The sequence below is a fragment of the Chionomys nivalis genome, chromosome 19 (genome assembly GCF_950005125.1).
Source record: "Chionomys nivalis chromosome 19, mChiNiv1.1, whole genome shotgun sequence".
Classification (NCBI taxonomy): Eukaryota; Metazoa; Chordata; class Mammalia; order Rodentia; family Cricetidae; genus Chionomys; species Chionomys nivalis.
Genome location: NC_080104.1, coordinates 32,246,575 through 32,259,466, shown reverse-complemented (window position 1 = coordinate 32,259,466; position 12,892 = coordinate 32,246,575). Strand labels below are relative to the sequence as shown.

At 42.0% G+C, this 12,892-nt stretch overlaps 1 protein-coding gene across 2 annotated transcripts in view; it reads left to right on the top strand.

The window, feature by feature from the left end:
- The window catches only part of Mgat4a (alpha-1,3-mannosyl-glycoprotein 4-beta-N-acetylglucosaminyltransferase A), a 90,899-nt gene that overhangs the window by 1,260 nt on the left and 76,747 nt on the right, over nt 1–12,892 (top strand). For both annotated transcript variants that reach the window (XM_057794464.1, XM_057794463.1), the window contains exon 2: nt 3,351–3,674. In XM_057794464.1, coding sequence (XP_057650447.1) covers nt 3,581–3,674 — 94 coding nt within the window. In that variant the 5' untranslated portion in view covers nt 3,351–3,580. The remainder of the gene's footprint in view (nt 1–3,350; nt 3,675–12,892) is intronic.

Genomic DNA, 12,892 nt, shown 5'->3' with positions numbered 1-12,892 from the left:
TTCTTACATTACTGGTTTTTCCCCTCTCTTTTTAAGATGAAAGATTGTTAAATCTTGGAATAAAACATTTCTTGTTCTGAGGTCTGGAGTTGAAAGTTGCACTTGTCTTTGGGAGGATGAAGGAATGGCGAGTAGTAACTGTAGCCATTACCTTTTTGTTTAAAGATCAAGCTGTGTTAAGTGATTGGGACAGTGCTAAGGTGATGGTGATATTTAGGTGTTCACATATGTGGCTGCTGATGCAAATGTAGGTCACCTGTGTCTTAATGAGCCCGCTGCACAGCTGCCTGGGGTGTTTTAAGGGCTCCAGGCTTGTTGTGTTTGCTCCCCTCTGGAGATTTCATTCACTTGTGCCTCATGGTGAAAGTCTAGCTTAGTTTGGGAACCCTGATTTAAAATGTATAGCTGCGTTCCTGTGGAGTAGAACACTCTTTTTTTTTTTTTTTTTTATTTTTTCCTTGTGAGATGTCAGAACGTATTAGTAAAATTCATTCTAAGTATCATTTCCCAATGAGAGTTTACTAACTTCTTAGGTCCATTATTTATTTAATATTCCATGTGCTTTTTAGGTGTTATGGGTGGTCTATAGTATACTTTGGCGTTAGAATTCATTTTGTCTACCTGCTTTTATGCATTTATATAGGCTTCATTTGTATTTAACAAAAACTTTTTTTGGGGGGGGGGTCGGGAGGGTTTTTTCGAGACAAGGTTTCCCTATGTAACCTTGACTGTCCTGGAACTCACTCTCTAGACCAGCTTGGCCTCAAACTCAGAGTGGCCTATCTCTTCCTCTTGAATGCTGGAATTAAAGGTGTGTGCCACTGTCACCTGGCTTAATAAAATCTTTTAAGCTATCATTTTTGATTTTGAATGTCTCTGTTTCATGAGTTATGTCAGCTGAATATTTTTTAATTACGAGATTTTCTAGAACAAAATCCTTTCAGAAGCAAAATATGGCTACATTATATATGTACAGAAAATGAAAAAGATGTTTGTATAATGTCATACCAGACTTAAAATTACAAGTTATACACTTTACTGAGAAACTTCCCTGTTTTTATAATCAGAAGTCATTATTGAATGCATTATTGAATGCTTTATTGAGTTAATAGATTAGGTACTTTGTGGAATTTAAAATTATTGGATTTTTTTTTTTCCCATGAGGATTTTGATTGTAAGCAGTCGGCATGGGTATGGTTGTGTTAAAGTTAGGTTAACCATGGGAGACGAATACATTTGGCTTTAGCAAGGGTAATTTGGAGAACCTCTTTGGAACACCCCGTGCTCCGGCACTCACAGGAAGCGATGCAGTGGAATGCGGTATATCTAGAATGTTATGTGTAAATTAGAGCTACTGGCCAGAGAGACTAACAGGCATGCTTTGTTGGGGACTCAGGAGTGAGGGATTAGCCAAAGGCTACAGGAAGTGGGAAACTTGTTTAAAGTTGCATGTTTGGACTGCGAAATTTTCTGTGCATTTTGCAATTTATTCTGTCACAGATTTGTGCTACCTATAGAGCAGAAAACATTTTCTTTTTAATCTGCATTTTCTGTTGAATCAAGTTAACACTCAGAAAGCTCTCCCGTTCCATTTGAGCTGTAGAGCATCCTGGAGACTCCCTACCCACTGTGGTGTAAATGCTCAGTCTGTGGGACAGAAAGTGGCAGATAACTTGAATTTAGCTGGACCGTGGTGGTTAATCCCAACACTCGGGGTGCAGAGGCAGGCAGATCTCTGAGTTCGAGGCCAACCTGGTCAACAGCGTGAGTTCCAGGACAGCCAGAGCTTTACACGGAGAAACCCTGTCTCGAAAAACAAAAAAAACAAAAGAGAACTTGAACTTAGAAGTTATTCAAAATGGGGTTTCTTTCCTTGTGGGAAAATAGGGTTTGTACTGCTTGCCCCGTGCGGACTTAGTGAAGGTTTAAGCCACATAATGGGCCCAGAATGAAGGAAGAAGCCAGTGAATTCCAGCGGCTATCATCACCATCAATCTTTGTCATTACCCCTGTGGTCTTTCTTGGCTGGTAGAGATTTCCAGTGATTTGTTGTGCTGAGAAATAGCTGAGGTGGTAGTTTGTGAATTGCCTGCAAATGGCTGCTTTAATCATGCATGCCCTTCCACCGAGAGGTTTGTCTCTTGGGTTCCTGTGTTGTTTTGGGGGGTGCATTCACTTACCTCCCCCCCCCCCCCGCAAGGGTCATTTAGTGTATCACCAAGAACATCTTGTGGTGCTGCCCCATGGATGCCACTAAAAATCAGCATACATCTCAGATGGCCTGACATGCCCCTAGGGGATGAGGCTGGTTATGCGTAGAGTGGACAACAGCACATGGCTGGCTGCATTTGTTGGCTTGTTTTTCTTTTTGATACAGTTGATACTTGTTGAAAACTTATTTTGTGCTGGGCGTTATGCTTAAGTATGTTTAACAACCTCATTTCTTTTCAGTTCTTCAGAAATTTAGTTAGATAAGTAGTGATCTTCCCAATTTCCCGAGAGAGCAACGTGATGGGATGGGCCATTGCTGAGACAGTGTGGGCTGGATTGCTGCCTCTTCTGCATGCATAAATATTTCCAGCTTTCTCTTTAAAACATAAGATGAGGATATGCACTCAGGGGGCAGAGGCAGACGGATCTCTGAGTTCAAGGCCAGTTGGTCCACAAAGTGAGATCCAGGACAGACAGCTGTTACACAGAGAAACCCTGTCTTGATAAAGCCACCCCCACCCCCCCAAAAAAAGATGAGGATAAATACCATTGATAACTGCAGACTTTTTGTGATTTGTGTAATATGGGGGAGTCAGGACTGGTTGCTTTATTTCGTGGATGAAACTTGGAGGTACAGATGAAAAGTCACCCTGCATGCGTGGGGGTGGGGTGGGGGGCACATAAGTGATGTCAGCTGGATTGGGAATCCAGGTCATTTGACTTTTCTAATTATTATAGTTGTACCTTCTCCTGTTTTATTTATTTTTTAAATCATTGCTTATTATTGTGCAGCAGAATAACAATGGGGATGAAGCTCGAGGCTCAGTTGTTAAAGAGGTCTCTTTGGGAATCTCTGGACCCTATAACTTCCCCCTTTCAATCTAACCATATATATATATTTTTTTCATGGACAGAACCAGCCAGGACTGAATAAAGTTTGAAGCCTTTTTCCTTGGAATTCTTGGAATTTTCCTTACAATTGTGCTATAAGAAATGAATAGTTTTTATATGGGGTGCTCTCCACACATCCACTGTGGCCTTGACAAAGTCTGCTGCTTCTGCTGAATTATTATTATTAATGGAGAAACCTCCACTTTGTGTTATTTAGCAAGTTTTCCTTTCTCTGCTCTACCTGACAGGAAGAAGAAGAAAAAGAAGAAGCCCTCAACCTGCGAAGACAATCCGGACGAGCTTTGCCCACTGCGTTGCTGCTGCCGACACCTCTGCCCCGCATCTGAAATGCGACTCGTCTATCAGTTGCTGCTTTTGCACTAGCGCCAGGCGTTCTGGATCCTGTTGACTTGTGGCTGAGGAGAGGCTGGCCTGGCTGTTGTCCCGAGCGCATGAACCGGTGTGATGGTGAAATGAGATGAGGCTCCGAAATGGAACTGTGGCCACGGTGTTAGCGTTTGTCACCTCGTTCCTTACTCTGTCCTGGTATACCACATGGCAAAATGGGAAAGGTAAGGAGGAGGTCCCCAGGATGGTTCTGGGGCACAGAGTGCTCTGTGCTAACCTGGTGAGCGAGTGGAAACGCTTCAGCAAAGTAGCCTAAACCTGCATGTTGCGCTCTTTCTTCTGGTGGCTTCTTTCGACACAACAGTGAAACAGTATTGGACAGAGAGAGAGCAGGCTTCCTCACTCCAATTAGTTTGTTTTCGGTGTCTTAGAACCACACTTTGGAAAGCCAAATTGAATAACAGACTTTTTTGCCTTTTTAAAAACGATTCATACCAAATGTTTGATACGCGTTGATATATTGGGTTTTGTATAAAAACACTTATAAGGGCATGATCAAGGCCTTCAAGAAACATGCATACTAGTTAAGATGCTGATTTAGTGCAGTGTAGTTAATACACGCCTTGACAGATTGCTCCTTTGGCGAAAGAAGGCAATGAGGAGAAATTCTGATTGGAATAAAAAGAGTCTCATAGATGATAATTATGTTTAGACTCTAGAACTGCTATCTGTATTTTAGAATTATATCAAGGAGTGGCAATTGTTTTTTGCTTTTTTTCCCCCTCTCTGAGAGATTTTGATGGTAGGAAGGGTCAGAAGTGTTGGAGTGACGGCGTATTTATTGTTAGAACCCTCCTGCCTTTATCACTTGGGGTATTTGAAAGCTGCTGTTAGAGAACTTTCTGGCCTGTGAAGACAATTGAAAAGATTGTTTTATGACTAATTTTTTTTCCTGTTACACATTTGTATCTATAGACCTGTGTTAGTGGTACATATCCCTCTGGGTATATACACATTAAAACACATTTGACTTGTAGTTATGTGCATGTGTTTGTGTGCAGTAAGTAGATGGACATGAGAAGCACATGCTTTATGCCATGGGTGAGTCTAACATTCTTTCCTATTTTTTATTTTTTTCTGAGTTGGGTTCTAATTTAGGGGGCACTGGGAAAATATAGGTAAAAAATTTGCTAAAGGCAAGTTCTTGGGGTATACTTTCTAGGTTTCAGCTTAAAATAAAAAAATACATTTTATTATTTATTTTGTATGTGTGCCACCTGGGTGTAATTTGATGTCAGTGGCAGCTTTCGGGAGCTGGCTCACTCCTGCCTTGGGTTCCGGGTATTAAACTCAGGTCGTTAGGTTTGAGGGCAGGCACCCTCATGCCCTCAGCCGGCTCTCTGGCATTGTTTCTGTTTTTGATTGCACCTAATGAGAGGACTTAATTAGGAAGACTGTTGAGTCAAAGTGGTGATTGTTCTTGACATAAATAAAACAAATGACTCTCTGTTAAGAAAATTCACTATAACAAAAGTACTTAGTGTTGGGTTTTTTTTTTCCTTATCAGGAAAGTTACCTATTCAGAGTTTGAGTAATACAGAAACTCAACTCTTCCCACTGTGTCTTGTCTTAGAATCGTTCTGCTTTTGATATCATTTCTTAGGTATTAGCAGCATTACTAGTTTTCTTTCTTAAAGCTCTATCAATTATAATTTATGATTATGTGATTATCTTTAGCATGGAGAGAGGAGCTGGAAAGGTAGAGGTGCCTTCCCCGTGCAGGGTTGTGCACGGTCCGTTCTCTTGGCTGTTGCTCTCTGCAGTCTTCCCCATGCTGTTTTTCTGCTCTGTGTGTTGTTCAGGCGCAGGGGTTAGCCCAGGCCTTCTGTTGGCTTGTGTAAAATCCCCTGTGCTGATTGCTATCGTTTATGTAACCACTCTTAACTGTTGAGTATTGGATTCTTTCTAGAGAGTTCTGACAGTGAGACAGTCTGGATTTTCCACATATTCCATCTTGTGTTTTGAAAGTGATTCCTAATATCTTTAACACTGCTGGACCTACAGAAGCGTATTTTTTCTGTCGCTCCTTACATATACCTGTGTGTATGGTTCCTTCCGTATTCTTGTCCTGTGCCTGGTGCTCTGTTACAAGCCTTGAGAATGAGGAGAGTCCCCATGGCTTTGCATGAGGACTGGCGGGAAGGATGAGCATCAATAAATGTGGAATTGTCAGAGGAGATAGAGGCAATGATGGTGCCTGTCCTGTTCCATGTATATTAGTCACTTAATCCTCATAATCCTCAGGAACATTACTGCCTCTTTTCTGTAGCTGGAGAAATTGAAGCAGAGTGCTTGGCCATGCGTTCATTCTGTAGTAGACTTGTGGTTGGGGCTTACGTCCGTAGCTATTAGGTCCGCTCCCCGGAACAGTAGAGGCAGACCATGTCAGGTGCAGGGCTGAATTCTGAAATAGAGCATGTGTGCTTTGTAATTAGGAGAAGCTTGTTTTTGACCGGCACATGGTTCTGAGGCTGGCTCAAGGTGCCACTGGAAAACACCATGTACAGTTCCTAAGGGGGTGCTAGTTTGGTATGAACTGCATTCACTACTTGGGGAATCAGAGCTAGCTAGCTCATGAAACAGGCATAGTGAGGAAGCTGTGATTCAGGGCAGAGAGCCAGTTCATCAGGACATACTGGATTCCCACATAAAAATGAGAGAGAATTCCAGATACCTGGAATGGTCAGGCTGGGAAAGTTGTAGGCGGGTTTGGGAGAATGGAACCAGAACAATCATGTGCCGGTGTGAGTAGGATGCTATTGAGCTTTCTGCATGGTCAAACACAGTACAGAAACAGGAATATCAAGTAAGCATCATAGATCTTTGCATGGGGGTGATTCTGTGTCCACGTGCCTGACTCAAGGCCACATGCCACGTCTCTAAAACACATTGTCTGCTCAAGTGATTCTTGCTTCTGGAAGAATGTGTATGGAAAAATTTAAAACAACCTTATTGGGTTATAGTTTACATATTAAACAGTTCATCTATTTGCAAATTATTCATTTTTTAAGGGGAGAGAGTGTCTACACTCCGACACTTAAATCCGTTACCCTGCTGGGGTGGAGTGCTGAGTGATGGAGGATTTGCCGTGGGTTCGAGTTCTGTACCCTTTAGCTATCACAGTACCTCTCTTCCTTGCCCTAGGCTGTCACTGATCTACTTTCTGTCTACAGATATCCCTGATCAGAGCTTCTACATACTGGAATTGTGTAATGTGTGGTCTTTTGTGACTGTTGTCTTTCTGTTAGCATGCTCTCACGGTCCAGGTATGATGTGACATAAATCATCCCTTCATTTCTTTCTTCAGATGAATGGTGTCTGTGTACCTATGTGTATAGGTGTATATGTAGGGCATATTTTGATGTCTGTATCTTCAGCTATTAATTTCCACAGTTTTAAACATTTTTTATTTATGTGTCTGTGTATATGTGCTCATGGTGCATGTGACTGTTGGGGCTGGGAGAGGACACTGGGTCCTTGGAAGCTGGAGTTACTCACATGTGGCTAGGAATGTAATTCTAATTCTCTGGATGTGCAACAACACTCTTAACAGTCCTTTTTACCTTAATTTTTTGAGTCAGGGTCCTTAACTGAACCTGTTTGGCTTGATCAGTTGGCCAGCAAGTCTCAGGGATCCACCTGTCTCTTTATCTCCAATGTTTTAGGCAATGTTACCATGCCTGGCTTTTATGTGGGTTTTGGGGATCCAAACTCAGGTCCCCAGGCTTTCAGAGCAAACCCTTTACCCACTGAGCCATCTTATCAGTCTCTAATGATGTCTCTTTATATGGATGCACCAAATTTGTGTTTTCCCATTGATGGATGTTGGGTTTTCTGTACCTTCTATTTCTGTACCTTCATGAATGCTGTAAGCTCTCATGAACTTGTTTTGTGTTTTTCTTTCTTTTTGGGAATCTGTTGAAAAGCAGAACTGCCAGGATTTCTGGGTCATGTGGTGACTCCATTCATTCACTCATTTAAGGAACGTCAGCTGTCAAAGTGGCTGAGTCTGTATACATCTTTTTTGTTTGTTTGTTTCATTTTTGTTTTTCGAGATAGGGTTTCCTCTGTGTAGCCCTGGCTATCCTAGAACTTGCTCTGTAGACCAGGCTGACTTTAGACTCAGAAATCTACCCGCCATTGCCTCCCAAGTGCTAGTATTAAGGCATTAAGGCCTGGCTACCATTATACGTTGTTTCATTTTTTTTTTTTTTTTTTGGTCTGGTATGTCATTGAAGCTACAATCTTCCTCAAGACAGCATGTGATAGATTTTTTCATTCATTTCAATCACTTTTTAATCTATTTGTTGGTCCATTCATATCTAATGTTTATTGTGATATAATTATATTTATTGTTTTTTTGTCTTTCATATTTCATGTCTTCTTTTCCCTCTACTTTTCTCAAATTGTTTTTTCTCTTTGTAGCCCTGGCTCTGTGTTACCACTGCCTGGCTGTTAATAAAATTCAAATGTATGGTATTTTCAACTCTGAGATTCCATCTTACACCTGTAAGAATGGCCAAGATCAAAAACAATGATGACAGCTTATGCTGGAGAGGATGTGGGGTAAAGGGAACACTTCTGCATTGCTGGTGGGAGTGCAAGCTGGTACAAGTGCAAGCTGCTTTGGAATTCAGTTTGGCGATTTCTCAGAAAATTAGGAAGCAACCTACCTCAAGACCCAGTAATACCACTTTTGGGTATATATCCAAAGAATGCTCAATCCTGCCACAAGGACAAGTGTTCAATTTATGTTCATAGCAGCATTGTTTGTCATAGCCAAAACCTGGAAACAACCTAAATGCCCCTTGACCGAAGAAAGAAAAACCAACCTACAATTCATAATCCCAGAGAACCTAGACAACAAAGAGGACCCTAAGAGAGACATACATGGATCTAATCTACATGGGAACTAGAAAAAGACAAGATCTCCTGAGAAAACTGGAGGCATGGGGACCATGGGAGAGGGTAGAAGGGGAGAGAGAGGAAGGAAGGAAGGGGGACGGAGAAAAATATATAGCTTGATTAAAAAAAATAAAAAGGAAAAAATGTTTTCACCATTTTGAGGTATTTTTAATGTTTTTTGTTTTGCTTTTGTTTTAGCATATCAAAGTCAGCTTTAGACTGAGTTATCGTAATTCTAATCCCATACAGCCGCTCAGATGGCGCAGTGGGTCCCTTGCCACCGCCTGGTGGGCTGAATTCCGTCCTGAAACCTGAGTAGAGGTTCGAGGAGAGAACCAGCTCCACACAGTTGTTCTCTGAGTTCCACATACGTGCTCTTCCCTGTCCTGCACCACATGCACACAATTAAGATTAAATGCCACTCCTTGATACCTGTTTCCTTTTACGCTTTTTTCCTGGTGTTATCGTTATACATATTTACATCTATTAATGTTCCAAACTCAACAACGTGCTGTAATTACGATCTCACATCTGCCATTATATATCGTTGTAATTATATTTTTACCATCTGTCATTACTTCCTTGGCCTGTGGAAGTTTTATTACTACTTACCTCTCTTGTGCCGTTGTTGGCAATTACTCATGCATTTCCCAATCCCATAGACTCGGCAATACGTTATGTCTTATTATTTTTATATACTTACATTAAAATCAGTTAATAAAAAAGAAAAAATAGATTTATAGTGTCTCCTATAGTTGGATAATCACTGGTGTTCCTTGTGGGTTGTTTGAGTTAAGCTTTTGAGGTCACTTTTGTCAGATTGAAGGATGCCCTTTGTGGTTTCTTGTAAGTTGAGATGGCTAGCAATGGATTCTGTTTTTATTTTGGAGTACTTTTATTTGACTTTCATTTTTAAATTATACATATATATTTTAAATTAAGAAATCTGTGTGTATATATCTATGTGTGGGTGTGTATCCTCAAGTGTGAGTGCCCACAGAGACCAGAAGAGGGCATCAGATCCCTTGGAACTGGAGTTTACGGATTGTTGTGAGCAGCCTGACCTGGGTGCTGGGAACTGAATTTAAGTCCATTGCAAGAGTATGCGCACTTCATTTATTTTTATTTTGTGTGTATGAATGTTTGCATGTGCACCATGTGCTTGCCTGAGGCCAGAAGAGAGGGCATCAGAGCATCTGAAATTGGGTTATAGACATTTGTGAGTTGCCATGTTGGTACTGGGAATCAAAAGTCTGTTCTCTGCAAGAGCAGCTAATGCTCTTAATCACTGAGGCTTTTTTTTTTTTTTTTTTTTTTGGAATGCCTTCTGTCTCTGTTATTCCTGCGAGGAAGCTATGGATCTTAATGGATCTCCTCATTTGCAATAATGTCATTTTCTCTAGATGCTCCCTAGGTGGTTTTTGTTGTTGTTGTTAACTTTCTATCATTTTCACATGGTATGAATTTGGAGTTTGTGTTTCTTTGAACCCCCTAGATACGTAGGTTGTTTTCCAGTAAATTTAGTAGGCATTCAGCCTTGATTTTTCTTCCTTTGTTCTCCTCCCCTCCTCATGTACCCATTACATGTACCAGTGTGACATTTGAGATTTCCCTTTCTTAGTTCTGTTCATTGTTGTTTAGCTTACGCCACCTGTGTTGATCTAGCTTCAGTTTTGCTAATTCTTTATTCTGCTAGCTCATATCTACGGTTGTTTTGGGCTTCTCTATAGAAACTGTATATGTAGTAGGTGTACATGTTTGTGCTTTCTGCCATCCCAAAACTCTGTAGGGAAGTTTTTTCTCTTTTATTTTACATATGAGCTGTGCTAGTCAGTCACTGAGAAAATTTTTCTGTCACTGAGAAAATATAAATTCATGGTTTCAGAGTTTGGGGCTCATGGACATTTGGTCCTGTTGCCGTCAGTCCCATGGTGGTGGAACTGTATGTCGTCATGGTGAATGCAAAGACAGGAATGTGATGCTGCCTACCGACAGTCCCAGCCTTAGAGTAGCAGAAGCTGGAGGATCCTTATGAGTTCAAGGCCAGACTGCCCCGCCCACCTAGACTATCTCAAAAAATCAAAGCAAGCAAACAGAACTCCCCTACAAACAAAGACAGGAAGGGCATTGACTGAGCTTCTTCTCTAGACCCTACCTCTTAAAAAGCTCACCAGTTCGCAGTGGTGCCACATGCAGGGGACAAGGTTTTACTGTGTACACCTTTTAGGGATAGTTAAGATCTAAACTGTAGCCTAGGCAGATTTATTATAAGAACTGGCTCCTGGGATAAAGACAGGAAGTCCCATGAGACACCTTCAAGTCATCAGATCAGACAACTGGTGATATAATTTAGTCAGAGTCCAAATACCCAAGCGTAAGGAGAGCTGAAGGTATGTAAGATCCTATCCCTGCCCGGGTCCAAGGGCCCAAGAACAAGGATCAGAATCCAGAGGCAGAACATTCTTGCTTAGAAAGAATCAGATTTGCTCACTTCTCCACCCAAAGAGATGTGTTCAACTACATCAGTCATGATGCTCACCTCTGCTCAGTCTACCAGTTCACATGCTGATCTCTTAGAAACAGAGGAACACACCAGACGTGATGTTTTCTCAACTCTCTGGGCATCCCTTAACTCCTCCAAGTTGTCACATAAAATGGCCCAACATAAGCTGCTCCCGTGAATTTTTTTAAAACTTCTTTTGTACTTTTTACCTCTAGTTTTGGTCTTAAATTTCTCTCTATTGGGATTTGATATCTACCACAATGTTGCCATGGTTCTTTGTTTTTGTGGCTGTAATCTGAGATAAGTTCTCACTTTGTAGCTCTGACTGACCTGGACCTCCCCATGTAGATAAACCACACTAGAACTCAAGCTCCGGCTGCCCCTGCCTCCTCAGCGTTGGGATCACAGGCGTTCTCAGGGTCGTCACACTTTTATGTGCATGGGTGTTTTGGCTGCATGTCTAGTCTGTGCACCACATGCTTCTCTGGAGTCCTGCAGGTCAGAAAGAGTGTTGGATCTCCTGGAGCAGCAGTTACAGATGGTTGCGAGCTGCCATGTGGGTGCTGGGAATCAAAGCTAGGTCCTCTGGAAGAGCAGCCAGTGCCCCTAATGGCTGAGCCGTCTCTCCAGTCCCCTTTATTTCTTTAAGTCGGAGCAAACCCTGCAGCCTATCATCTGGTTATGCTCATAGGCAAGTCCCATTACTTTTTTCAGATGTATGGGCCTTTCCTGTTTCTTTGCATGCCTCGTTTTTTTCTTTTTACTTATTTTTTGATGGCTGCTAGACATTTAGATGAACGTATTTTAGAGATTTGGGTACTGGTTTTCCTGCCTTCAAGGAGCTGCTCACTTGATTGCTGGCCTCCATTATTAAGGTTTTGCCCCTCCTGTAGTGCCACATCTACTGTTGCTCCCCTGGGAGGCACCTCTGTAGCTCTGCCCATGTCACCCTGCCCGGCATTGTTTCTCTAGGGTCCTCGTCCCTGCTGCTGGCTGATTGCTTTATTGTTTATAGCAGTGCCCTGGAGAATACATCCAGCTCTGGACTAAACAAATTGTGGTTCCTCTGATAAAAATACTTTCTGAGGGCAGTGTTGGCTATTTGGCCTTGAGAGATCTTGCTGCCTGCTGCTTCAATTATCTCTTGCAGACCCCCATCAGGCCCAGGAGAAGGCATTCAGCCTCTTAGAGACAGATGTTAGGGTACACATTGTGAACACCAAAGCTATCTCACAGAGGGTTTTTTTTTTGTTTGTTTAAGACTTAATTTATGTGTATGTGTGCACATGTCTGTGTATAAGTGTGTCATGTGAGTGCTGTGTCTGTGGAGGACAGAAGAGAATGTCAGATCCCCAGGAACTGGAGTTACTGTCAGATGAGTTGCCCAGTATTGTCACTAGGAACCAAACTTGCATCTTCTGTAAGAGTGGCAAGTGATCTGAACCTCAGCCATCTTTCTAGCCCCTCAAAGTTTTATCCTGTGTGTATGTATGTCTCCATGTTTATGTATGTGCAGAGGTGTGTGTGTATGTGTGCAGGTCAGAGGCCAACATCAGGTATTGTACCTTGGAAACTGGTCCTTTTTTTTTTTTTTTTTGAGACCATCTATGTGGCTTGGAGCTTGTGTGGAGGGCTGGAGACCCCCAGGTATCCTCCTGCCTCTGCAGTCCCAGTGTGTTTCTGGAGATTTGAACTCTGGTACTTGTGTTCCTGAGACAAGCGCTTTACTGACTGAGCTATCTCCCCAGCCCCTAGATTTTTCTTTTTCTTTATAGAGTAAAGAAAGCTGAGCAGGATAAAGGGAAAAACTAAAGGCAAGCCTGAGATTTGTAGTGCATCATTGATCTGCTTCTCTTTGGGTCTGTTGTAGGGCTTCTGTATGCTGGGCACTGTAAGCTTACAAGGCGGGGATGGAGGGGAAATGTAGTAGAGAAAGTAAGTTAAACAATAAGCAACTTGTTCTACAACTTTTTT